General features: G+C 47.0%; 6 protein-coding genes and 2 non-coding genes across 8 annotated transcripts; 3 read left to right on the top strand and 5 right to left on the bottom strand.

Annotated features, from left to right (window-relative positions):
• Window positions 1-393: 393 nt before the first annotated feature.
• On the top strand, window positions 394-3,066 carry TRUGW13939_06468 (uncharacterized protein; the record flags this gene model as incomplete). The annotated part of the gene is made up of 4 exons (XM_035489619.1): window positions 394-435; window positions 508-894; window positions 950-2,829; window positions 2,892-3,066. The coding sequence occupies 4 exons, from the start codon at window positions 394-396 to the stop codon at window positions 3,064-3,066; spliced, it is 2,484 nt and encodes an 827-aa protein (XP_035345512.1).
• A 356-nt stretch (window positions 3,067-3,422) lies between these two features.
• On the bottom strand, window positions 3,423-4,253 carry TRUGW13939_06467 (uncharacterized protein; the record flags this gene model as incomplete). The annotated part of the gene is made up of 1 exon (XM_035489618.1): window positions 3,423-4,253. The coding sequence occupies one exon, from the start codon at window positions 4,251-4,253 to the stop codon at window positions 3,423-3,425; it is 831 nt and encodes a 276-aa protein (XP_035345511.1).
• Window positions 4,254-5,654: 1,401 nt separating this feature from the next.
• Window positions 5,655-7,474, bottom strand: TRUGW13939_06466 (uncharacterized protein; the record flags this gene model as incomplete). Its single annotated transcript, XM_035489617.1, has 4 exons — window positions 5,655-6,768; window positions 6,825-7,041; window positions 7,094-7,158; window positions 7,224-7,474. The coding sequence occupies 4 exons, from the start codon at window positions 7,472-7,474 to the stop codon at window positions 5,655-5,657; spliced, it is 1,647 nt and encodes a 548-aa protein (XP_035345510.1).
• An 8,209-nt stretch (window positions 7,475-15,683) lies between these two features.
• TRUGW13939_06465 (uncharacterized protein) lies at window positions 15,684-20,327 on the top strand (the record flags this gene model as incomplete). Its single annotated transcript, XM_035489616.1, has 9 exons — window positions 15,684-15,945; window positions 16,004-16,494; window positions 16,550-16,697; window positions 16,757-16,908; window positions 17,163-17,546; window positions 17,603-18,185; window positions 18,239-19,020; window positions 19,074-19,388; window positions 19,443-20,327. The coding sequence occupies 9 exons, from the start codon at window positions 15,684-15,686 to the stop codon at window positions 20,325-20,327; spliced, it is 4,002 nt and encodes a 1,333-aa protein (XP_035345509.1).
• A 120-nt stretch (window positions 20,328-20,447) lies between these two features.
• On the bottom strand, window positions 20,448-22,950 carry TRUGW13939_06464 (uncharacterized protein; the record flags this gene model as incomplete). The annotated part of the gene is made up of 4 exons (XM_035489615.1): window positions 20,448-21,557; window positions 21,954-21,963; window positions 22,032-22,744; window positions 22,822-22,950. Coding segments are annotated over 4 exons (1,962 nt in total), but the record flags the coding sequence as incomplete, so codon positions are not given.
• Window positions 22,951-23,420: 470 nt separating this feature from the next.
• TRUGW13939_06463 lies at window positions 23,421-23,509 on the bottom strand. The gene has a single exon. It is a non-coding gene; the product is annotated as a tRNA-Glu (tRNA).
• Window positions 23,510-23,583: 74 nt separating this feature from the next.
• TRUGW13939_06462 lies at window positions 23,584-23,672 on the bottom strand. Its single transcript has one exon. It is a non-coding gene; the product is annotated as a tRNA-Glu (tRNA).
• Window positions 23,673-24,019: 347 nt separating this feature from the next.
• TRUGW13939_06461 (uncharacterized protein) lies at window positions 24,020-25,897 on the top strand (the record flags this gene model as incomplete). Its single annotated transcript, XM_035489614.1, has 1 exon — window positions 24,020-25,897. The coding sequence occupies one exon, from the start codon at window positions 24,020-24,022 to the stop codon at window positions 25,895-25,897; it is 1,878 nt and encodes a 625-aa protein (XP_035345507.1).
• Between the last annotated feature and the right edge of the window lie 990 nt (window positions 25,898-26,887).

Here is a 26,887-nt window from a genome sequence, read left to right as displayed (position 1 = left end):
AATATGATACACGGAGATGTCATCGAGTCCTCCTAGATGTCATCGAGTCCTCCTAGATACCGAGAAAAGCTGCGCCGGGCGAACACTTTCTCCGGATCCGTCCGCATCTCCGCGTTGTTTTGCGGAGGAGCTTCGAAACCTCTTTCAACCACAGCTTTTGATTCTTTGTTCGCTGGACTGGGTCCCATTTATAAGAAATTACTGCTCTTATTTTTTTTAATTTGAGCGTTGCTCCGATGGTTGTTCATCTTCGAGATTGATCAGTCAATCTCTCTTTTTTTTCCCTTCCCTTTCCAAGCTCCGTTACCCCGCGCCAACTCAGGCAGTCAACCGTCATTTCACGAAATAAACGCTATACATTCGAATAATTCACTACGTCTCTGAGCTTTCAAGATGGCTATGCGTGCTAGGCAAAAGATTCGAGCGCCACGAAAGGTGAGTGCTTTTACTAAACTCCATATCTACCCGTTATGAGAAGTATACATGTTGACTCTTTGCATCATACAGACGCTAGGAAATAAAAAAGACGATTTCGATGCGATCTGGGGTGTACTTTCATCAGCCTTCCATGAGATACACATGAAAAATGCCTCCTCGCTTTCATTCGAAGAACTATACCGCAGTTCGTACAAGATTGTTGTTTTGACGAGCAAGGGCGACAGCTTGTATGATAATGTGAGGGACCTCGAACAAGAATGGTTAAGTGGGACTGTATGCCAGCGCATCGTGTCTTCGGTGTCGCCAGTCCTACTTCTAGATATCGATCCAGCAGATACCACCGACCAGGCGAACGAGCGCAGGGCTGCGGGCGAGAAACTTTTAAAGGCAATCAAGAACGCTTGGGAAGATCATCAGCTGTGTATGGGAATGATAACGGATGTGCTTATGTACATGGTGAGTTGCGTTTTGGTATTTACAAACCTAGGCCTTCAGATGCTAACTTGTGCAGGATCGGAATACGAGTAGCGGCCAGAAACCATCGATCTATACTGCATCAATGTGCCTGTTTCGGGATCACGTCCTTCGTGCGATAGCCCCAAATACAAAAAAGACATTATATAAAATCTTCGAGTCCACCGTTCTCTTCATGGTGCAGCTAGAACGAAGTGGCGAGATCATTGATAGACCCTTGATTCGCCATTGCATCTACATGCTAGAAGGCCTGTATGAGACGTACGAAGAAGAGGAGTCATCGAAACTGTACTTGACAGTGTTTGAGCCTGCCTTTTTGGAAATCAGCAAGGTATTCTACCGGTCTGAAGGATCCCGGCTGCTCGAAACTGCCGATGCAGCTACATTTTGCCGCACCACCTCAGACCGAATCTCGGAGGAAGAGGAACGCTGCAATGCTACGGTGTCCAAGTTTTCGGAGTTGAAGGTTAAAGCAGTCATCGACGAAGAATTGATTCAACGGAATATAAGTGAGGTCATTAAGTTGGAAGGCAGCGGAGTCAGGTATATGTTGGATCACCATAGAGTGGACGACCTCCGCAACCTATACGAATTGAACACTCGAATCGATGCAAAAAAGACCGCGTTGACGAACGCAGTGCAAGAGCGCATAGTGCAGCTAGGCGATGAGATCAACGCCGCGGCACTTGCATTTACCACAGCTGCTCCGTCAAAACCTGAAGATCGAGAGGGCGTCGCAGAATCCGAAAAATCCAAAGAACCAAAAGAAAAGCCCAGCGTATCTCCAGCAAACCAGCAGACGGTGGCGGCGATAAAATGGGTAGATGATATTCTCAATCTCAAAAAGAAATTTGACACTATTTGGGAGCAGGCATTCTCCTCGGACCGGGGCATGCACACCTCATTCACCAATAGCTTTTCGGATTTCATCAACTCTAATTCTCGCAGTTCTGAATATTTATCCTTGTTCTTTGACGAGAACTTGAAAAAGGGCATCAAAGGGAAGACAGACGCTGAAGTCGACAGTCTCCTGGATGACGGAATCACGCTCCTGCGATACATCCGTGACAAGGATCTTTTCGAGACATATTTCAAGAAACATCTTTCCCGACGACTGCTGATGAAACGATCTGTCAGCATGGATGTTGAGCGGCAAATGATTTCCAAGATGAAAATGGAGGTCGGCAACCAGTTCACGCAGCGGCTAGAATCGATGTTCAAAGACGTGGCAGTCTCTGAAGATCTGAGCAATGGTTATAGAGCACACATGGCAAAGATCGGCTCTGATTCAAAGAGGATAGAACTCGATATCAGCGTTCTTACAAGCACCATGTGGCCCATGGAAATCATGTCCAAACCCAAGGACGGTGAGGTCCAGCTCCCCTGCATTTTCCCCAAGGAGGTGGAAACAGTCCGTCAGAGCTTTGAGAAGTTTTATCTAGATAAGCACAGCGGCAGGAAACTGTCCTGGCAAGGTTCCATGGGCACAGCGGACGTCCGGGCTACATTCACGCGGTCGGACGGCAAAGTGTCGCGGCACGAGTTGAGCGTGTCTACCTATGCGATGGTCATCTTGCTTCTCTTCAACGATCTGCCCGCCGAAGAGTCTCTGACGTACGAAGAAATCCAAGCACGTACGCGCATTCCAGACAACGACTTGATCCGCAACCTGCAGTCTCTTGCAGTTGCGCCGAAAACGCGCGTGTTGAAGAAAGAACCGATGAGCAAGGACGTCAAGCCGACGGATCGGTTTTTCTATAATGCCGGATTCAAGAGCCAGTTCTTCAAGGTCCGTATCGGGGTGGTCAGCGGCGGCGGCAACAAGGTCGAGAACCAGAGCGAGCGCAAGGAAACAGAGAAGAAGATGAACGAGGAACGTGGCAGTACTATTGAGGCTGCCGTTGTGCGCATCATGAAGTGAGTTAACCCATCCTATGTCTTTGCATCTTCAGTCTACTAACTTTTTTTTCCTTCTCTAGACAACGCAAAAAGCTAGTCCATGCCCAACTCTTAACTGAAGTCTTGGGACAGTTGGCAAGTCGTTTTGACCCGGATGTCAGTATGATCAAGAAGCGCATTGAAAGCCTGATTGACCGCGAATACCTCGAACGCATCGCAGACTCTGATCCTCCAGCATATAGCTACGTAGCTTAGCTGGTTATTATATCTTTTCTTTTCTTTTCATTTCTTTTGCTTTCATTTGGCGTTTGCTTCATTTTCTTGTTAGGGATAGAGCAGGGCGCTGGCGGTGCTTTCTCGTGTATACTGTTCTAGCAACCATATACGGCGCAGTCTTTTTTTTTCTTTCCAGCAATTGTTTTGGCAGGCTGATGAGAAGTTAGTGTTAGAGTGTTATGAGAGATGAATTGATGTTCTTTTTTTCAGTCAGTCAAGTCTCGTAGAATGGTATATCTATAACATAAGAAAGAACCAACGCCGGGTATGTAGACTAGAACCGTCATGCAAAATGTATATGTACGCCTTGAAAAAGCAAGAAGAAAGAAAGAGGATTACAAAACCTCAACCTCCCCCCTCTCCCACGCCCTTCTCACACCTTCCCACCTCGCCACCCAAACCTCCCCGATCCTCATCGTCGTCCCAAAGGTATCCTCATTCAGCGTATCATCCGCGGGAACCACGACAGTCACTTCATCAACAAGCACACGCACAAAACAAACTTCCTTGGAATCCGGGCCCTGTACCATACTTGTTCCCCCCGCATTATCGTCTAATCGGCGTAGTTGTGGCGGGAAAGACGCAAGAAAACTGTCGCTGTAGTGGGTTGCTAACAGGTGTTGGTGCGAGTAGAGGAATTTGGCTTCTTCGGGGGAGAGCGGAGATGTGGATGTAGTCGCTGATGTGGTCGGGTTTGGTATTGTATCTTCTGTTCGAGTGCTATTATTGTTGTTGCTACTGCTGCTAGCCTGTTGCGACGCAGACGACCCCGGCGGCGAAATCAGAAGCAAATAATGCATAGCATATTTTGTCAATTTCGCAATCCGCTGCCTCAAAAACGAGCGAATCAAGAACTGCGTGCGCGAGAGATCGGTTTGCAAAATCGACAATTTCAAATTCACCGTCTGATTGTGGTTTTGGTTTTGACCGGTGCCAGAAGAAGAAGCAGCATCATACGACGACGCCGTCAAGTCCTCAATTGTTTCCACCTGAGTGCGCACGCGTTCCATCATGCGCTCCATCAGGGCTTCGGGCCAGGGTAGTAATTCGGAGACGGCGCGTTCGGCGATCCAGAGACGCGTGAGTTGTTGGTGATCGAGCGCGGTGGATTCGGGGGAGGTGAAGTTGTCGCGGTGGACCGACGCGAGGATGTCGTCGATGTCCATTTTTTTTTCTTTCTTCTCGTGTAATAAAAGTCTAGGTAGGGTTATTGGGTCATTGTTTTGGCAAGTGTCGTCGACGGTGGGTTTTACGCCATGCGTATTCCGTATGGGTGAATATTCTGTGTTGTGTTGTGTTGTGTTGTGCCTGACTGGATCAGTCAAATAATTATTTACGATCGAGTTGGGAAGGAACTGCGGGGGGCGCCGCCGGGTGGATAAGGCTGATTGATTCTCCACATTTCATCCGATGCTGCGATTAGGGCTAGAGTCATTCTCCCTCATAAGCACTGTCTACTGAGCACTCTATTAGAATCAAGGAATGACTTTTGATAATAGTGATATTCATAGCTCCAGGTATTAATGCTGAGATCAGCCTGGACTCCAGTCTCGCTTTATGCAAAAGACCCCCCAGCATACAACTGCTTTCCAGGTTTCCTTTATGTACAGATTTGGGCAAACACCTCCAATAAATAAAAAACGGAAAAGGATTGTGCCAAAGCAACAGGAGGGTGCGATTAAAAAACAAAGTGTTGTGCGAGGTGTTTGCCAAATTAGTATCTCTTTCAGACATGCAAATTAGACCACTGAGGATAAGACAATGGTGTGGATGGATGCATGCTTCGGGTTGGTTTTGTATCAGCAAGGTGAGAAAATTGTACAGAGGAATCAAGGCTGGGCATTAAAGGAGTAGACAAAAGACAGGAAAAGGAAATAGACTGCACGAGAAAAGGAGAATCTTGTCCGATTATAAGGCAAGGAACACTCCATTCTGGTGCTTGTTCAAGCGATGGCGGTCATTCTTGGGCGATGTGCAACATAGGAAAAAGAGAGTGCATATAGCACAGAGTCAGGTAGGCGACATGGTCAACTCAAAAAGTCGTCGCGTGTGATGGTCATGGCAAGGTCACGTTCACATATAGAAAATGGCGGTCGTCCAGACAGCAGCGTTATTTCATAAAAGTAATGGGGAGTGCATCGGCACTAAGTAATAGAAGCGAAAAGTGAAAAAAAAATCGAAAAGAACCGACCGGCACTTTGGGTATCAAGAAAGAAGTAGAAGAATAGGTTGTTTTGTGTTTTGTTTTTCTGTCGACAAAGTCGGAGGTTGTTGTACATGAGCTAGTCGCGCTCTTCGAACTTTTCTTGGCGATGCAGTGCAACAACACCGGAGGTCCAAAAGTTGGGGAAAGGCTTCTCCAGAAGAAAAATCGAAAGAAAATAAAAAAAAGTCGAGAAGCCAAAAAGGGCCAGAGAAGAGGGAGAAAAGAGGCGAATCGAAAGAGAAGTAGATCAAGACATGGCAAACGTGGAACATAATCCGGATGGTTACTTTCAACGAGTAAGCGTTACAACGTGAAACCGTATAACTGTCACAACAAACAGTATAGACAGACAAGTGGGGTCCTAATAAGAAAGCATGCGGCGACCAGAAGCACGGCCAGAGTCGGGCGTGCCAAATGGTGAATCCAGTCCACGAAGTCGCTCATTGGTATTGCGGCATCGTCCCGTCGGGCTGTCTTCCATGGGGGGAGACTGTTGTCCAAAGGCAAAGGTTTGGGCGCGGATGAACTTTGATCGTTGTTTGACTTTTCCAAGCCCTCGTTCGCATGCATGTTCGTGTTCCTTGGATGACATTTCGACATAGTTCTGGGGGTAGCAGTGAGGTCGATGATCAGCAAAGAACGCACTGTACCCGCCGTCTAGAATGTACATTTCCGGAAAAGTCAGTTTTGGATAATGTTCAATATTGTACGCGCGGTCCTTGTGACGGATAAAGGACGCCATGATCGGTGCCCGGTGAGCCGAGTACTCGCAGTGGAAAATAAGAGTCGTGTTTGGTTTTGGGTCGGTAAAAAGCTGACTGGCCAGGATCTCTTTGTCAGTGTGGTTGATGGCACCGTTAATGTGACCACCCTCGTATTCATATTCAAATCGGCAATCAATAACAACCACGTTTTGTAGGCTATCCTTGAGCTTGCCATCAAGGATGTCGACCAGAACAGAGTTATTGATTCGTGGCAAGCTGTCTGGCTGGTCCGCCGGGGTAAAATGGGGTAGCTGGAGTTGGTAGGCAGGTTCCTCGTCCATGATGGATGCTAGGGTGGGTTCCGGCACTATATCGGCTTCCTTTGAGCGTACCACGTCCTCCGGGTGCTCAAACATACTCAGGGAACGTCGGCATTGCTTGCGAGGACGCATGAATGGGTTTCCGCTGGAGTGTTTCCGCACAGCACTGGGGACTGGAGAGGCCGAGCCACTGTTTCGGCTGGGGAAGGGCTGTCTCAAACGGGGACCAAGCAAGTTGGCGGAAGAGGTCTTTGTCATGACTCGTTCTTGCGGCGGAGATTCATTGAACATGTCACCGAGAGACATGGAGTTGGACAAACCACTGCTACCGTTGCCAAACTTGAAAGGAGGGGCCTGGCTTTCCTGGGCCATTCGAGGCACGCCCAACTGGGTGGAATAAGCTTTGGTTCGGACCAGGGACGGACGCAAGAGTGGAGGTCGTCGGTTTCGTCTATTCAAAGAAATGATTAGCTCATCCCTACAGATGTCAAGAACAGCTGATCTTACTCTTGAATGGGGGTTGGTTGGGCATCTTCCATAAGCGAGGCCTGCAGAGGACTGCGGATACCCTCCACCATTGGCGAATCCAGGGAATCCGGGGTGGGAGAGTGAAGTATCACTTCGGTAGATAGACTATACGGAAGCTTGTGTGGAAGAGGAGACATCTCCATGGTGTCCACACAAGGCGAGGAGGCCGGCAACGGAGGGGTGGTCATGAATTCTTCTGTCCAAGAGATTTAGCAAGCAAGTTCCAGGATATTAGTGACAAGCCGTACCACGTCGTCCATCACAGAAAAGGTTGGTTGAGAACAAAGACCGACGAGGCGTGGCCAATTGCGGGCTATTCCATCAAACTTTGTCAGTCCGTCACAAACAAATCACAAACAAACAGGTTGCCGGGCTCACCTTTGATCAATGTGGAAGTTCTGAGACAAGTCTGCGGCAAGACTGGCAGCGGGCGATGGGCCGGGAATCTGCTTGACGGTAAAGTAATCTGAACTGGATTTCTTCATGGACAAATCTTTGAAATTGAAGCTACTGGGACCAAAGCCGCCCATACTTCCAAAGGAACGAAACTGAGGGGCGTCCGAGCCAAAGCAGTGACCAAACATGACGGACGGCGGCTGCATGGCAGCCAACGGCGACGAATGCTCCATGGTGGTGGTGGTGGAAGAAACAACCAACGTCTTGCAACCCAATTCAATATTCTTCTTTCTGTCCCAATGCTATTTTCTTTCCAACCCAATGCAATGGCTTTCTTTCTCCAACGATCCAACCAGACGACCCGAGATCGAAAACGACAAGAGTGTTGACGGGAGGATCAGAGCGACATTGTCGTCACAGGAAGGACAGGTGTGGAATTGACTTGACGGAGAGTGGGATTGGCCGTAATTCGGACCGGCGAGTCTGTCTCATACAGCAGACAAGGTTCGACAGGTGGGGAGTCTGTCGATAGAAGCGATAGCAAAGTCGGGGCAGAAGAGAGACTGCAGTGGTCTCTGTAGAGAAAGAGGGAGGGGGAGAGAGAGTGTGTGTGAGAGGGTTGTTGGATGGGAGACACCAGAGCGGATGGAGAGGAGGAAAGAGAAAGGAAAGAAGCGGACGAGGAGGGAGAAAAAGGCAGCGTGAAGCTGAAGACTGTTGCAATGGGCAACGGAGGGAGTGGGGATGGGGAGGAGATCTCCAGCGTCCGTCCCAGGCCGTGCTGGAGGTCGCAAGAGAGAAGAAGCGCAAGATGGAGGTTCACACTCCAGGCGAAGCCAACCAGCGGCCGGACCCACCGCCTTAGCCGTAAGCTATCTGACCGTACCGTCACCTTACGGCGTTACCGGTAACTTACCCACTGGGCCCGGAGGATTTCTCACACGTTCTGCTCTCTGCTGCTTGCAAGGGCGCCAGATTAATGCAAGGCTCGATCATTTTGCGAGATATGCTGTTCCTTGTCTGGAGGGGGGGACCCTTGCGGTCCGATTGCAAAACCCTGGCCTTGGCAGGAAAAGACGTTCGTATTTGCAGTTCCAAGCAGGGCGGGCAAATAAATGCCGAATTCAGGTTTTATTGCTATTATTATACTTTGGATATTAATATACGGCGCTGGTCGCTGCAGTAACTTGGTACTATTACTACGACCAATTTGCTTCAACGCTGTTATACGCGGTACTCAGTAGTGGTACAGCGTACGGCCTCAGCACCGGCTGCTCAGCAACCACGCTCCGTACTACTATTATGATTTAGCAGTGTTTAGTTAGTCGAGAGCTCTGTGCTGTCGCAATTCCAGCCTCTCCGCGGCAACCAGGCCACTAAGATCGCCTGGCCACTGCTAGGGCTGGCCTAGCACGAGTGCGCAAAATAGCCCGATCGGCAGCACATGGACTGGTGCAATTGACTGTGATATCGTCTTCTTGCTGTGATTTTTCTATGCATAATTATTCTTGTGCTTGAATATATCTATATAGACAAATTGCCTCTAATTATTGAATCCCCTTTCTTTCAGCACAATATTAATATTATTGCACGGCGCAACGCCGACCTCATCCTCCGGGAGCCAAAGTGAGGCAGCTAGTCGCTGGTCAACCCGGCAACAGGTGAATTTATCCTGACGCTGACTCCGGTTCGTATTATTACTCTTCTTTGTACGTATCTCTTTCTTTTTTTTTAGGGAAAAAAATCCAATCCACTCCGCTACAGAGTTCCACCTAAAACAATTCCAGAGAGCGACACTGCAATTGTAATAATTTATTTGATTATTACCAGTACGGAGTACGGAGTACTGTACCCGCATACTGGACGGTGGGCAGCATACTACTATGTTTGCGCATAGCTGACGATTCCGGTTTTCTGTCAACGAGAATGCGGATCTGGCCCATTCCACGATTTTAGAGGTCGATCTACGATCATATTTGTCATTTGTAGATTTGTAGAGTATTATCTATCTCTGTTACAGTATACGTAGTATATACTCTTCGTACCTTGAATACAGGCCTAGTATCTATTTTCAGGCTAGCCGCATCGGGACCGCAAGACGGAGCATTCGTCTGATCAAATTCTTATTGATGTAGACGTAACGCTGTACGGAGTGCCAATTGGGAAAAGAAAAAAAATTATATATGTTATATTTCTGCATTGATGCCTATACTACTATTATCAATAATATGATTCTACCAGTTCACGCACAGCGTTACTGGAAAGAGTAATACGTACCAACTTGCATTCCGCGGACCGGCCCTGATGTACCTGTCGATCTGCACCCGTTCTAGATACTAACCATTCTTCTCGATTCTCGTCTGGTTAGTCCACCACTACTACGTACTACTATTGCTGTGACTATTCAAACACTAGACGAGTCCGTCGATCGCTCGTCTCTCTTTCAGACGTACCTACTGTACCAAGTATGTTCATCTTGCAGAACATCTCTGAGTGTATGCCGGATGAAGTCATTGGCGTGTAAACAAGAAAAAAACCGGAAGAATTAAATCATCCATCCATGCGACTGATCACTGATCAGTCACAAATCATATTTTTAGTCCGAGTCTAACAGAAGGAAAAATCAGATCGGTCCACTCATCTCGGTCGTGTTCGCGCTTGATAAGGTTTTTTTGATTTTTTTTTTTCTCTGTTTAATTTTGTTGTCTCCACAACTTGAACCGTTCCTAATCCTCGGGTTGTCCGACCTGGACTGGGTTTAATCTAACTGTGGCGTCAATAATAGAGGTCGAGCCTTATGAAATAATACGTTGAAGCTAGACAAGTCAAACAATAGTTTAGTTGTCTTCTAAGTTAAATCCCATTGTTGGTGGTACAGCTCCTAATCCTACGCCTATACCGGTCCAAGCGCTGGCCGAGACCTGGAGCTCACACGGCGAATGGCTTGCCACCCTCAGACCGGGTGAGTCGGCAGAGCTCTCTACCGTACCGTTCAGCTGCTGCTGGCATCATAACAGGGCGTAGTAAGCATGTCCGAAACACTGGCTGGTTTTGGGTAATGCACCTCTTACACGACTCGGCGCCTTGCCGGCCGGCCTAAGACAATGGGGATTTCTCAGTAACAGCATAAACAACAACAATCAAAAATAAAACATTGATTGTCGCTGTCAACACGACGAGTCAACTGATCACCATATCCGTATGCACTTTTACAATGTACGTCCGGCGTAGATGCGAATCTGAGCGCCCGTTTCACAATGCTCTCTGGCGGTGTGCGTTTCTCCGGTGACAGCTGCATGTTTTGCTTTTGATCCAAACTGATAGCAAAAAAAAAAAACGTCGTCGCCATGCGTTTGACTTGTGTGCCCATGTGGGATGTCAGATTCCAGTCTGACATGCTCCGGCCACCACGCCGTAGACACAAGACTCGTCGACTGGTGGCCTAACTAGCTCAAATGCTACCCCTCGATTTGTTCGGTTTTCGACGGCCGTTCTGGACTGTTCATTCGATGCATCCATCTTGGTACGGAGCAGTAATTGCCTTTGTTTTGTGCTGAGCCACTGAGCCACTGAGCCTTATGGGGGGGGCATTGGCACCGAAGGGTGGGGATTTGGCCGTCTCCATTTCAGCAGCAGTAAGCACTGTCCACGCCAACATCTGTGTGTACCTCCGTAGGAGAGGGGCTGATTGATCATTGGGGGGGTAAGCAAGCCATGTGCTGGACTAACTTAGTAGCTCCAAGCTGTCGGCAAGAATATGATATAATAGTGTAGACGTCTCATGTGCGAGCTAGTCGGGCTTATCACACGCGAAAGCTGCAGGTCGAACAGGCGGGCGCCACGATGAGACGAATCATAGCGGCAAAGACAAGGATGCTTTTTGCAGGATGGAGAAGCCAAGAGGGGCTCGCGGCTCGCCTAGTCTGGTGGCGAGCTGAAAGACGCGCCATGATCTGGAGAGTCATGGCTGGTGCTGCTGCGACGCTGTGACTCTGAGGATGACGCGGAGAGATGCCGCGTTGGGCCCCGAAAGTAAACAAACTGCACAAACCAGGGAACGCGCTGCGATGCGCTGTCCCGTGACTGCGCCCCACCTTGCAGCCTGCTATTGGGTTCAGCCCCTCGATCGGCATCACCTGCACTCGCTTAGTCTCCCTCAGCCATCAATGAGGGGTAGATTGGTCTATCGCTGTATCACACTTCCATGACTCAAAGACTAGTTGGTGTCGCTCTCGGCCAATTGACGTCAATCACTACGCGCCAGACAATATGCATATGCACCGTATCTATCACACACACATGTCGCCGGAAACCGCAAAACCAAAACAACGCGTCGTGGGACTTGTCTTGTCGCCCTGATCTGATCACAACGGCAGTCTCGGTCGCAGTCTGGCGGCCTGACCTGTCCAAAGCAGGTTGATTAAGAACACTGTCATCGCTGCTGTGCTACTGATTACTCCGGAGTCTGTCCGTTCTCCGTACGCGAAGCTGCGCCGCACGGGCCGGCGTTATTGCATCATGTTCAAAACAAGTTCTCTTCAACTACGACGTACTACTACTACTAGTACGGACTCGGAGAAGTCAAATGACGATAGCTCGACTAACAAGTTCCATCATCGTGCGACGATCGATCGGCATCTTGCCTTGTTCCCAAGGCCGCGCTTTAGCCTCTTTTTTTTTAGGTCTTTGGGCCTTTGTGCTCCTCACTTGTCTGGGCCAGAACGCAATCCCCCTAAGCGCTGGTAATGGGCTAGTAACGCCCAGCATGCTTTTGTAGCCACTCACGCCCTTGTCTCTATGTTCTACGCAAAGGATTTGCGCTCCATAAATACGGCTATTGCATCAGGCAAATCAGATGACGATGCTGTGCTCGCTTGGCTTATGCGTGTGCTTTATCGTCGTGCAGGGGTTTATATTTAGCCACATACCGATGAGGTCAGTACATCTGATTGGAATGGTGGTTATCGACACCCGGCACTTCCGTCCAGGTTGCCAGGTAATAGGTCAGTTGTCTGTAAGTTGTAGATTAACTTGATTTGACTCTTACACTACTAGTCATGTTCGGCGGCAGTACTCCGCAGTGTTGTGATTGTTATTGTTTTGTCGATCCCGGCACAACATAATCAACGACACTACTGCATTGATTGAAGCAGTAATCAACTGAGATATATATACTTACATTATTTATAGGTACATGAATATTCAATGATATAATCCCAATATACGTAATTCCAACCACTCACAGCTGTGATAATATCCACATGCTCCGCATTGCCGGCCATCCATGGCATGCACATCTAGCATACCCAGGCCATTAACCCTAACAACCACGTTTCGATCTACATCGGTTGCTGTAGAATGAGATCGGCTGCTATTGCAAAGGAAATGAGTCATGAACATTCTGCACGAATAATGTGACGCTCCAGTTGTACTATATCAAGCATTATTCAGGTTCAAATGTTGTCCTCAGGTACATATACACATATATGTATGACCATATGTACAAGTATTGCTTGCCCCCTGATTTTTCAATATATTGTCTTCCCTATATATTAGAGACTAATTCCATTACTGATTCCACACACGAACCACACCCAATCAATATCAATTGATACATCCAGCATCTGCTGTATACAATACCCGAGTACTCGGTACGCATCGTCAGTAAGAACATGTACCACAACTCATTATTGAATAATTGAAACATCGATCCATTAATAAACCCACTCGTTGGAATGAAGTCTAACGCTACCTGCATTGCATGCTGCATGCTGTCTCCTACCGGGACGGGTACCCATCAAGATGCAGCCAAGGGGATACTTTGAGAGGACATTAAACGTGTTTTTTTTCTCATTGATTAATTACATATGTATCTTTTAGCTTCGAGATTCCTGGTTGACGTTGGATAAGCTTGAGCTGGTTAATTAGTTCTATTCTCTCCAGTGAAGGTATGGTATATCACTTTAATGTTGCACCTGGGGTAGAGCAACTAGAAGAAAATCTATTAATTCTACAAGCCAAAAAAAAGAAAACTAACACGTGTCAACTTCATCCAACAAACCCTGTGCATATACTATTAATACAAGCAAGGCCAATCCATTCCTTGCTACCCGCGCATCCAAGCATGTGCTATAATACATATAGTAATAACCAATAAGTCGTAATGTACCCCTAACTAGAAACAGCCCATGTGACCACATCCAGCTTATACTTTTTATCAGCCTCCCCAGATTGATCCCAAGGGTTAAAAACTTTCCCCAATAAATCAATTCAAATAACACGAGCAAGGAGAGAAAATCATTCTTTCTGGCCCCACCAGATCAACCCACGATCAAAACCGGATACTTGGAACAAGGGGAAAAGAAGCCAATTCCCAATTCTGTCCCATTACTACATAGTACTATTATTTAGCACGACAGGACAAAGTAATTAGTACTTAAATTTTCCGAAAGGGAGAAATAACTCTCCCGTAATAGGACAATAATGGGACAATACTCTTGGCAAGATTACATTTTAGGAAAATCGGGATTTGTAAGTGATCGATTCAAGGGATGAGATCACCCTCCACGAGCAAGGGATATTAAGACCGATTTTTTTTTCCCTGGCTTTATATTTACAAGGGACTGACTGAACATAAAGAAGGCAATATATTTTTTTGCCTCTTACTTTATTAATTGATCGTACTAGTAGTTCGGCTTATAGAAAAATCCTAATTCTATCAACCCTTTCCTTCCTACACTGTCCTTGCTTGCCTGTGTGGTTAAGCAATAGATCGATCCTGGATATGGTCAGATCTAGTCATTCGGATCGAAGGGGTTTCTTCCGAATTGTCCGAGTTGTTTTTGGATATCTCATCTGACAAGTCTATGAGTTAGTTGCGCGATTCTTCACAACTCAAGTATATAGTTAAGTATATAGTTCAAATATCCAGCTAATACAAATCTTGCAGTGTAAATTCTTTTCTTTAAAAAAAAAGGTAAATTCTCAATCTGGGTAATGGTAAGCACCCAGAACGACCGGCAAATCCCCCAAACGAGGGATAGACAGACATCCCTTCCCTCCCCCCTGCAAAACCTAGATCTATACTCACCAAGAAGGAAAAAAATGGGGACTGCTGCAGGGTGTCAGGAATGACACACGTAACTAGCGCATAAATCATGCGGAGCCGTTTAGACTATTTTCTAATCAACTTACCTACATACATATTTATTTCTTCAGGGACTAGTCCCCCCGAAAAAAAAGGGGTTTCCTTTCCCCACGATTTACATATCTTGTTAAATACGAACCCGTGTAATACACAAACCATTTACGAATACACAATACGTGAAGAAAAATGGCTGTGTAAAATACGTAGACTGGATCGTCGTGGTGATGGGGAAAGTAAGCTAGTATACTATTTCTGATATCTGGTATGACCAGGATTATCTTGGACGTAGAATGAAGATCGTGCTATTTCATGGTAGTATTTTCAAGGAAATGTAGTTTAAGTTTCTTTTATTGAGTTACATTTTGAAAGCAATTACTAGTTGTAGTGACGTCACGGTTAATTTTGTCGTAGGAATTAAATATGTTCTTCATATTTCAGCTGACATGATTTAAATCTAGAAAGCCAATCTAGATGAATCTAATGAGTTATTCAGTAGAATAAATATGTGTTAAAATGCTAAAACTTAAAACCTCCCGGTCTAGATGTTTTTCACTCATGTGCTAAAGATATTGATATTGAATGATACAAAGCTATAGATTCGGGTCTCTAAAAAGTGTGCGTCTATTGTTGTACCAGAACTTATTGATTCCCCCAAAACCAATCATACTACATAAGTAGGTACCGTCCGTCTTTCTAGTTCAATTCCGCTGAAGAAATAACGTAGTAGTGAAGATCAATGGGACTTTTTATAGACTGATGGCTAAATTTCACAAAGTCATTGACACGGCTACACCAGTCGACATTATAATTATCGGTAAGTCCAATATGAATAAATTGATCGCTTTATAACATTGATTATATTTGACAAATTGATTCAATGTTCAAGTTATCAATTGATATCACATGAATTTTCAAGTGTTATGAGAATACCGGCAAGGACTGAAACTAAATATATATTTTAAACAATTGAGGCATCATTCATGTATATATGTATTCGTCAACATTTGACTATTCTAACGAATAAGTGATACATCCCATAATTTAGTAATCGCGGATTAATTATTCTTGAATAAATAATACTCTCGTGATCATTCTGTAAAAACCTTGAAAAGAATATGGTTGAGAGCGGGTAAAAGTTCAGGCGCATCTACTCCGAACACCCCTCACGACTCCACATCACCCAGAGAATTAATACGTATATATGAGAGGGAATAGCCGTGTTCCAACACAAATAAAACCCTTTTTGTATAACTCACTTTCACTTTCACCTCTCTTGGTTACCTACCCTTACCATCATGTCTCCCAGTAAAGTGGCCGGGAAATCCTCCTACAAGATAGCATCTATCCCCGCAGACGGTATTGGTCCAGAGGTTATTTCAGCAGGTATCAACGTCCTTCAAAAACTGGCAGCCACTTTGAAGACGTTTGACATCGATTTTGAGCATTTTGATTGGGACAGCGCCTACTACAAGAAACATGGAAGATATATCCCTGACGGAGGTTTAGAAAAGCTAAAGGCTTTCGACGCAATTCTATTCGGAGCTGTGGGAGCGCCAGGTAAGTAGAATTCCTGCAGAAGTGACTTGTATATCATGATCTAAGAATGTGTCTACAGATGTGCCTGATCATATTTCTCTTTGGGGACTGCGCCTGGCCATCTGCCAACCACTGCAGCAGTTCGCAAACGTGCGTCCGACCAAAGTCTTTCGAGGCACGCAATCACCACTCCGAAAGTGCTCAACTGGCGACCTGGACTGGGTCATTGTAAGAGAAAACTCCGAAGGCGAATACGCCGGCCAAGGTGGGCGCAGCCATGTCGGAAAACCGTGGGAAGTCTCTACCGAAACCGCCATTTTCACACGCCATGGAGTGGAGCGTATTATGAAATTCGCCTTTGAGACTGCGCAAAGCCGGCCGAGAAAGCTTTTGACTGTGGTCACCAAGAGCAATGCTCAGCGAAACGGACTGGTCATGTGGGACGAAGTGGCTGCGGAGGTGGCCAAGGGATTCCCCGATGTGACCGTCGACAAGATGCTGGTTGATGCCATGACTACGAGAATGGTTCTCAAGCCTGAGACACTGGACACGATCGTGGCCACCAACTTGGTTAGTGGCTGGACCTATACTTTATTTGAGACAGAATGCTAAAGTAGGCTTATAGCACGCCGACATCCTCTCTGACCTCGCTGCTGCGCTTGCCGGGTCCATTGGAATTGCACCGACGAGTAATCTTGACCCGACAAGGGAGAATCCATCCATGTTTGAGCCCATCCATGGCTCGGCGTTTGACATCACCGGCAAGGGAGTTGGTAAGTAGAGGCCTTTTCGTTATACAGTTTTATCATAGGCCACTGATTACCTACCATAGCAAACCCTGTCGCGACTTTCTGGACTGCATCTGAAATGCTCGCATGGCTCGGTGAAAAGGAAGCTGCTAAACAGCTTTTGGACTGCGTCGAAGCAGTGTGTGAAAAGGGAATCGTCACTTCGGATCTTGGAGGCAAGGCCACCACAGTTGAGGTGACAACTGCAGTGTGCGAGGAGATTGAGAGGACGTTATCCGCAGCAAAGGCGTAATACGCAGTAAAATATAATGAATGTATTTAGAAAAAGATGTAGAAAATGTTAATATAAAAGGCGGCGGCATGCTTATCGGCTTATCGGCTTATCGGCCGGCGCTAAGCCCTATTCGGGTGAAATAATTTTTTTACAATCAACAACCGCGACAACTGCAAAAAGCTTCATCCGCAAGCAATTCTTTGCAACTGCGACAGATCACAGACAAAATGTCGCAAAATCCAGGCTCCAAAAAGCGCCGCCGTGAGGCATACAACATTGACGTCAAGCTGGTCGAAATTTACGAAGATCTCGCCAACGAGAAAGAGGATATTCGACTGAAAGCTGCCCACAAGCTGGTGTCGCGCTTCACTCCAGAGGCGAACCCCACCGCAGAGGAAGTGCAAAAGACCTTGCAGAGACTTTTTCGAGGTCTTTCCAGCGGCAGAAAAGCTGCTCGTGTCGGCTTCTCAATTGCCTTGACCGAAGTGCTGTCGCAAGTGTTTTCGCCGAGCAAGTCAGAGGCGCTTGCTGAATTGAGTGTCACCAAAATCATTGATATCTGGGAGTTTTCAACCAGAGTCGGAGGTGAAAGAGGACAGGTATGAGATATTCGTTTTGCTGAAAAAGAAAGAAAAAAAGGTTAATTATCTCGCAGGAAAATAGAGACCATCACTTCGGCAGGCTCTTTGGAGCAGAGGCAATCATCAAGTCGTCTATACTGTTCCAGGACTCTGAATTTGAGCAGTGGTCGAGAGTTTTGAGCCTGATATTTGACCTGGGAAAGAAGAAGCCGTGGCTCCGAGAAGAGTGTGGTTGGATTCTATACCGGGCAATCTACGAACTGGCATCTCAAAAAATCAACGCCAAATACGCCGAAAGCATTGTGGAAGGAATATGTTCCAATGAACTAGCCAAAACTCCCGAGGGAGTGGCCGTCTGGCTTGCAGTGAAGGACTTGGTACCGACTGCGACTCTCCCGTCAAATGTGTGGAAGTACAACGATCCCCTGGACCGACACGATAGGAAGACACTTTCAAAGGTCATGAAGGAATCATCTGCAGCAGATGAAACGGCAGAGACCGAAGGATTGGCCAAAAACTCATCGGGTGTCTGGAATTCGAAACTTCACTTTGCATGGGATGCGGTTCTAGCGAGGCTCTACGAGTCAGAGACTACCGACAAAAAATCCAAAGCGCCGCGTCTTAATTTCAGTGAATTTTGGGTTGAGGTTGTAGACAGTGAGTACTACTTAGGATGTTTTGTTGAGATATTATGGCTTACAATGTGCTAGATGGACTTTTCGCAGCTGCGTCTTCGGATGAACGCAAGTATTGGGGATTCCTCGTTTTCATGAAAACCTTGAACGAAGCCCCAAGTCCGTTTGCAGGCCAAATATTCACCAAAAACCTTGTCAGATGTCTTATGAACCAGATGGCCGACAAAGAAAGATATCTAAACCGCATGGCTGTCAAAGCCGCCAAAACAATCCAAACCCGAGTAACCAAGGAACCAGAGTTTGCTGCAGCCGCCGGAGAGGGACTGATGGGCTCCTCTGGATCTGTCAGTTTTGATCAACTGACCAAATCCAACACGGTCGAGAAAATCGTCGTCGAGGCTGGCCCTGCAGCCCTGAAATCCATCGTTGATCTCTTGGCCGGTTTCATCACGGTTCCGGGCACCGAGGAGACCAACGCCGCAGCTTCAATCCGAAACTACATTTCTCGCTTGTTCGTATCAACAGTCAAATCCCGCAGCTCTACCGGAGGAGACTTCCAGCCTCTATTGGAGGAAATGCTATTTGTTCTTGTACGATTTGCCTATTTTGCCGATGAGACAGCAAAGCCACCGCTATCTCCAGCGAGCCAAGAGCTGTTTCGGAATAAGATCATCCTCTGTCTGAACAGTCTTGTCAGCAGTAACAAAGACCCTGCCGGTGTGGCATATGCGGTGGTACGACAGATTCGCAATTTGCAAAAAACCAATGAGCATGGCAAATTCATTATCGATATGGACGAGACCATCTCAGAGTCCGTGGATGCTGCCTTTAAATCTTTGAAGAAACTCTCGAGCAAGGTATGTATTCCCGTTGTGTTCTAATAATGAATCGCTTCTAACAAAAGTAACAGGTTAAGCATGACGAAGACCAAAAAGACCCCAGCATCCAAGCTTTCCGACTACTGTACTCTCTGACAATCCTCGAGGTATACAACGGCGACGCAGACGCAGTGTCGATGCTTGATGAGCTGGCATTCTGCTATACCAAATTCTGGGGGGATAAGAAATCCAAAAAGGAGGACAGGTCGGATGCATCAGATGCATTGGTGGAAATCCTGTTGAGCTTTGCGTCCAAGCCGTCTCAGCTGTTTCGGCGCATGAGCGAGCAAGTCTTTGGTGTCTTTGCGGAGCAGATTACGGCCGATGGACTACAGTCATTGATATCGGTGAGTGATTGTTTTCCTTTCAGAATCTGAAGTTTTGTGCTAATGTTGCGATAGGTTCTCGAAGTCAAGGAAAATCTTGCTGGCCAGCAAGAAATGTTTGACAAACAGGACGACGACGATGAGGAGATGCCCGACGCTGATGAAGACTCGGATGATGATTCCGATGCCGATTCCGTAGAAGTCATTGACGCAGACGAGGCCGAAAACGATGAGTCTGAAGAAGACGAAGGTGAAGACGAAGAAGAACTTGCCGCTTTCGACGCCAAACTGGCCGAAGCCCTTCGTACCAACGGGGACAACCAAGACATCGACTCGGACGCCGACATGAACGATGACGAAATGGAGGAAGTTGACGAAATGCTTGTCAAAGTCTTCAAGGCGCGCAGGCAAGCCACCACAAAAAAGAAAGATAAAAAGGATGCCAAGGAAACCATGATCAACTTCAAAAACCGCGTTTTGGACCTGCTTCAGGTGTATATCAAGAAATGCTACTCGAGCATGCTTGCCCTGGATCTGATTCTGCCACTTTTGCAACTGACTCGCCGATCGACTGTGGACCAGATTTCGCAAAAGGCAGGCAATGTTCTTGCCGAGTACACCAGTCTTTGCAAAAGAAATGCCATCCCAACTCTTAGCAAGAGTGATGACGGCGACGAAGAGCACGATCCTGTGGAAGCAGTGTGGGAATTACTCCGCAGCGTGCACAAGGAGGCCACCATTCAGCATCGGCAAAAGCATTCAGCGTCGGTCAGCCAAGCCAGTCTTCTTCTTGTCAGGGTTCTTGTGGCACAGGACCGACAGAATATTGCCCAGGTAATCGACATTTATGCCGAGACTCAAAAGACGCAAATGTTGAGCAAGAATGGCCATTTCAAGTCGGGCTTCTTTGCAGATTGGAATGCCTGGTGTGTGAATTTTGGCAAGAATTCCAAACGTTGATTTTTCTTTGTGTTTGTTTGATAGGCATATTAAAATAGTATTGTATATAAAAAACATCGAGTTGCGAAATTTTCATGTAAATGCAATACAGGTTCATAATCATGACACTAAATTTCCAAGCTAATCAATAATGAAATGCTGATCAGTCTCTGCCAGCACTTCCAATTTCATACCCACTGCAATCTCGCCCTCGCTGCGCGGACAGCAAAGCATGCCAAAACAGGGTTTATACTTGGACCCCTTGTCAATAACACGATACGACATGAGCGTGTCCCACGGCTCATTGCTGTGCTTCTCGGCGGTCGAGGGCTCCACATTGGGCACCTGACAGCGGGCACAACGGCACACGACATCAATGTCGATTGGTTTCTTGTTTTTGGTGTTTGGGCCAGACGGGACGATTCTTACCGTCTTCCACGAATCCTCCGACCAAGGGGCATTGCCCTTGACGATAATGTTGGGCCGAAATCGTTCAATGGTGATGGGCGACTCGCCTTTTTGGGTCAATCGTGCGTTGAGTTCGCCAATGGACGACTCAGAGGCGATGAGCACGGGCATCATGTCGGCGAAATGAGTGTTCTGCACTCGACCCAGATTCTTTTCGTTTCCGTTTCCCTCGAGCAGGCGTTCGGTAGGGCCATTGTAAACCAGACAGACGGGTCGGTTTAGGAACTGAGAGATGGTGTCGTTCACTTCGGGGCCATAGTAGTAGCCATCGGTGCGAGTATTCCAAATCTTGACGTCGCCGAGCGTGGTGTTGGCCTGCAGCCATTCCTCCGACGGTCTCGCAGGCACGCTGACGACTTTGTCATCCCCGAAAATACGGAGCTGCAGCTGCAAGCCATCCTCGCTCAGCGAAGGGTTGATCAGCGTCATGCGCGGGGTTTGGCGAATGGTGATGAAGCGGCCGGTCCTGGCGTCGACAAACATCCATCGCCGGTCCAGGTCCAGCCCGTGTTTCAGTAAAGTGGTCTTGGGCAGCGTGAATCCGCGGCATGATTTGATGGGGTACACGCGCAGCGTGACGATTTCGTAGGATTGACGCCTCTGGTGACGCGCGAGCAGCTGGAGACAGTTGGACTGCAGCTTGCGCAGCTGTGGCCAGATGAAGATGGCGAGGATGCGGGCGAGGATGAGGGCGCCGGCGATAGCCAGCTGCAGCGGCGCCGGGGGGATTTTTATGTTGCTGAGGATGTCCATTGTCGTGCGATGGACATTGACGGTCTTTTTCTAGATAAAGACTTGAATTGTGAAATATTTGTAGAGGCAGGTTTAGTAACTTTAGTAAGTCTAGTATCAGCGGAGAATTCCCATTTTTAATACTAAAGCCCCGCCGGCCAATCGGAGCCGCGCGGGCTCTTCACCGCTGGAATGCTTGTTGAGAATGCTAAAATAGTTCTTAATAGTAATAATAAATTAGCTGCCTTGTCAGACATATAGTGCGCTTGCTATCTGGTATGGAGGAACTCCGATGTAGTATTATTATTATTACGTGCTGGCGACATCGGCTGGCTGCAGGTCCCCGCGTTTACTGATAAGCAGCTATCTATTGATGCATATAGATTGTAGATTGATATTCACGAGGGAAACACTACATGGCTTCAACATTAAATGGCTGGTATGTACGGGATCCAAGCTAAATGCAACAGGTTTCATATCATATGAGGGCAAAATTAAACCAAACAAATAGTCAGAGCTGGTCACGCCTCATCAATCCAACAGATCGCCGCTGACTTGATAAGAGCAACAGCAGCCTCGGCGCCCAGTTCCAGGCTCGCATCGTCCGTCGCCGAAGGAATATGCAAAAACATCACGGACTGAGGCCGGCGCTCTTCATATGCTAGAGCAAGGCTGGAATAGAAGATAAATTCGCACATATACCGGCCCGCATCGTCGGAAATGCGCAAATCCGTCCCCGGCGATGCATTCGATTGCCACGTTTGTAGGAAATGTCTATTAGGAGGGAAGGGTGTGATTTTATGTTCCGAGCCCTTTGCTTTACTGGCTGTATCTGCGTTGTCCACCGGCAGCGGATACATGACCGCGGGCAGGCCTTTTTCTTTCCAGATCTTTTCACCATCATCGTAGCCCAGTTTCTCATTTATGTCGGTGATGCGGTAGTTGTCGCGGAATGCTCTCGTCTCGACAGAATACCACTGGCGGTTTGGCGCGATGCCGATATGTACAGTCAGATCCGGGCGCTTGCCATTGTGATCTCGGGCAAAGTCCTCCAGGATAGTTGGCAACAGCGTGCGCACAGTGTGATATGAGACAGGGAAGGGCGTCGGATGCGCATGAATGTGAATTGTTCGCGCCGGAGCTTCTCCAGTCTTCCCAGAGGTTGGTGGTAGAGCGATTGACGGAGGCAGAGATGATGCGATCAGATGCGATGCATTGACGAGATTGTCTTTGAAGGGCTGTGCAGGTCCATCAGCATGTTTTTTCTTTCTTCTTTCTCCTTTCTTTAGAGAAGTAGTTTCCTGAATATACGTACCCCAAACCCGGTAACCAACACCGTGATCGGCTCTGGCGAGGTGGGCGTAGCGGGGTCTACTGCGATGCCAATGTCGCCCATGGCTTCTGTTGCTGCTAAGAATTTGCGTCTGTTCACAGAGTCGACGAGCTAGAATTCAGGCCCGGTGGTTTAAGCGAGACAATATTAGAATACCACAACATTTTAAAAGAGAAACAGCGAACATTGAACCACGTGAGATGTAAATCATGAAATCGGGCCCAACAAGGTTGTCGTGGCCCAATTGGCTGTCGGTTGGGTCGGGATTGCCGTTTGCGGAAGGTGCATATACTACCCCAGTTTATAGCAGTTTATACTGCATGAACTACGTATACAAGAGTGAATTCCTTGCTTGAATGTTCGGGAGATGTTTCCGACCTACCACAGTACTCTGTGTGTACATTTGCAAAAGACAGTAAGATGCCATCTTGCCAAGCCTCCGAGGGCCGTTTGATAGGTTGGAAACGGGCTGCTCATGCATCACGGATCATCACCTTTAGTGTTTTGCCGCTAAGCGCTAAGGATCCATAAAAAAAATTGAAGAGAAGAGAGATAACTAAAGTGGAAAAAAAAAGATAGGCCTCCGAAACGGGGAATCGAACCCCGAGCTACTGTGAACGTACTTCATTTTCATGAGAGACAGTTAAGTTGACCATTACTCCATTTCGGATTGAGGTTGGTTGCTGGTTTTATGATCTTAAAAAAGCAGGGTATCCACGCATGCAAGAAGTCCAAAAAATTCAACTCCGAAACGGGGAATCGAACCCCGAGCTACTGTGAACAGACTTCATTTTCATGAGAGACAGTTAAGTTGACCATTACTCCATTTCGGATTATGATTTGGGTGACAGTTTATGCATTATACTATAGTATATGAGTTCTCACTAGTAGCCAACAACCCAACGTAGGCATCAACGCTTGTTGCGCGCCCTAGTACAAGGCAGTAAATAAAGAGATTTCAAATACCCCTCTCTGTCACGTGTAAATAAGCAGTTGCTAGTTGGTCTCTCAAAAAATCGCTCAACTGATTATTATGAGAAATTTGTATGTCATTTCTTGCTGGTGCTGAAAGTTGGGTTATTATCATACAAAAAGACAAAAAAAAAATTTGTTGGCAGAAAGATAAGGAAACATGGGTAAATACTATTGTAATTCACCAAACATCAAAAGTAACTAGTTAATGAGTCAAATAGGTTCTGTCGATGCGATGTGGACGTGGAAACTAAGCACCTTGCCAGAGGAGACTGGCACTGTGGTCATCAGGATATATTCCAACGGCACACCCACCCAAACTTCGATAGAGGGCATTGCTCCGCGTGAAACTCCGCAGTTCCTGCTAGAAAACGCTGACCGGAATGTTCATCTCTTACTGCCAGCTAACTCTGGATATGTTGTTCAATCGGATTTCCTTGAACGGCGCATGGTCGACTGTCCGGATGTGACCAAAGTACAAAGCTTTGTTAGTCCAGGACAACAAATCAAAGGCTGCACGGCCGAGACATACCAGTCCATGAGCTTCTCGGACTTGCTTTCTCGCAGCTACGGCGCCATTGCCGCCTCAACTTCTGCCACGATTAACGATGAGTTGGTGAAACGTCTTTCCTTTAACTGGCTCTCACCAAATCCCATACCGCGAAAGCGTTTGGCTCTCGTCGGTGCTGGCTCCTTGCCCAAGGTACATGGCTACGCTTTGGCAGCTGCTTCGTTGAATATAGCGCTGGTTGTGTTTGATGAGGCCAGTCACTGGATGTCAAGCGACGCATATGCCCACCTGCGCGAAGAATTCGTGCCGTTTGATACAACCGTAGACGCAAACATGGCCTCACGCATTACAGTGGCGTTGAAGGAATACCAAAGGGAGAAACAGCTTGATGGTATTATAAGTGTTGAGGAGCATCTCCATACTATTATAGCCCACGCAGCTACACAGTTGGGCTTCAGCACCTCTCCACCAGAGTCCGTAGGGTTGGCACAGAACAAATTCAAAACACGCCAGCTGGACACAAATATATTTTGCCGATTGGTACGCTCTCCAGCAGATCTGGAAAAGGTGCTCGCAGAAGAAGGTTCGAAACTTCCCTACCCGCTTATCGTGAAGCCTAGTAAGGGCTGGTCATCCGAGGGCGTTTGGAAAGTGGCCAACGAAAAGGAGCTGCGTGAAAAAGTACCTTTGTTGTGGCGGGAGTCATTTACCTCCTGGCATGGCCACGACGTTGTAATTGAGACGTACGTCGAAGGACCCGAAGTCGACGCCAACATGATCCTTGTTAATGGAGAGATTGTCTTTTTCGAGGTCAATGACGACTTCCCCTGTGCTGGAGATAGCGAGGACAATGAAAGTGACACCCGGGTGGCCAATTTCGTCGAGACATCAAACATGTTGCCATCGGCTCTTCCTCCATTTGAGCAGGAGTCTCTACGGAAAAGACTGCACGAGCTTGCTCTCGCTGCTGGATTCCGAAACGCTGTGCTGCATATCGAGGCCAAGCTGCGCAACTCCAGTTGTCGTTATGTAAAAGATCCCAGTACAGACGGGCTTGTCGAACTGCAGCTCCAGACCCCGGCAACCACAACGACACATCCAAAGGATGTATTTCTCCTTGAAATTAATCCGCGCGCACCGGGCTGGCAAGAAGTCGAAGCTACGGCACGTACTTACGGTGTGTCATACTGGAGCATCTCCCTTCTGAATGCTTTGGCCGATAAAGACCGCATTCTATCCTTATCCAAGCCTTTTGTCGGTGGGGCCCAGTATGACATGCAGCTACTATACGTCCCGGCTCAGAAGGGAGGCGTCTATAACTTTGGCGATATTTGTACGACCGTGCTGCGGTCCGATCCGCAAGAGTCTGGTCAAACACAGCAACTTGGCGCTCACGTTGTCAGGTGTGCTAACCTTATGGAGGATGGTGAAGAGGTTTTAGACCCTAGGACAGGACAAGTTTTTGGCAACTTTATTGCCTTCTTCCTGATAGTTTCCCGTATAAGCCGCATGGAAGCCATGCTCATTGGACGTGAAATTGAGAAACGGGTTAGGGAGCATACAAATGGTTTCTAAGCTCCTCCTCAATCGGGAGGAGGTAATTATATTCTTCAAGATATACTATGCATGGGGTACACTCTCGGCAGTACCTGGCTGTCTGAGAGCTCCTACTATTCGAGAGCTTCAACAGCCCCGACAAATCACATTTTCACCGTATCTAATTGATCAATTGATCTGCAAGGATTTTATCCGTGTGTTGTGTAATAAGCATTTCTCCCAAATCGAGTGAAATGGCTCATTTATTCATACCGTAGGGAGAACGGTAGCCTCAACCTATGTAGGTGTATGTCAATCTAGTGTAATTGAGTGAGCAGAAGTTGTTTAAATGATATCGTGAATGAAATGCGACAAGGATTTCGTTTCCTCTAATATTACGGTAACCAATATTCTAGATCCCTTATTCAAGGTCTACTTGATTGTCTACGGTTTTTCTAGGGGGAAAAGATAAGACCACATTGTCAAGTATATACGTAATGAATTGTGCTTGTCTTTTTTTCGTTAATATACACAAACAATTTTTTTCCACATCCCCGAGTTATAACACCATCTTTTCCGCCACTTTCTTAAAGGGCAGGGATACACATTGATCCGAGGACACTGCCACCGCATTCACCGGAGCAGCAGTCAGAGTCGTTGGAGCAGCCTTCGGAGTAGTCTAAAATTTCAAGTTAGTACCGGAAAAAATAATACTATCAATAGTTAAATGGGGAGATAAGCTGAGGGTCGTTTTACCATCGTAGCATGCTAAGTGAAAAAAAAGTTAGTTGAAATGTTCTTGGCTTGCTTTTTTTGGTATAGGTAGATAGAGGAGACGTACCGGCAGCGAAAGTGGCAAGCAGAGCAACAGCAAGGATGTTCAATTTGAATTGCATGGTGACTTGTGTTTTAAAAGAAATTCTTTTGTTTTGAGTGTTGATTTCGGATCTTGCTGTTGAGTTAGACAAGAGGCCCTCTTATAAAAATAAGATTTGAATGTTTTTCTTCATACCTAGGTATGCTTTGAGA

Source organism: Talaromyces rugulosus, chromosome III (genome assembly GCF_013368755.1).
Source record: "Talaromyces rugulosus chromosome III, complete sequence".
Taxonomy (NCBI): domain Eukaryota; kingdom Fungi; phylum Ascomycota; class Eurotiomycetes; order Eurotiales; family Trichocomaceae; genus Talaromyces; species Talaromyces rugulosus.
This window is presented reverse-complemented; position numbering and strand designations above follow the sequence as displayed.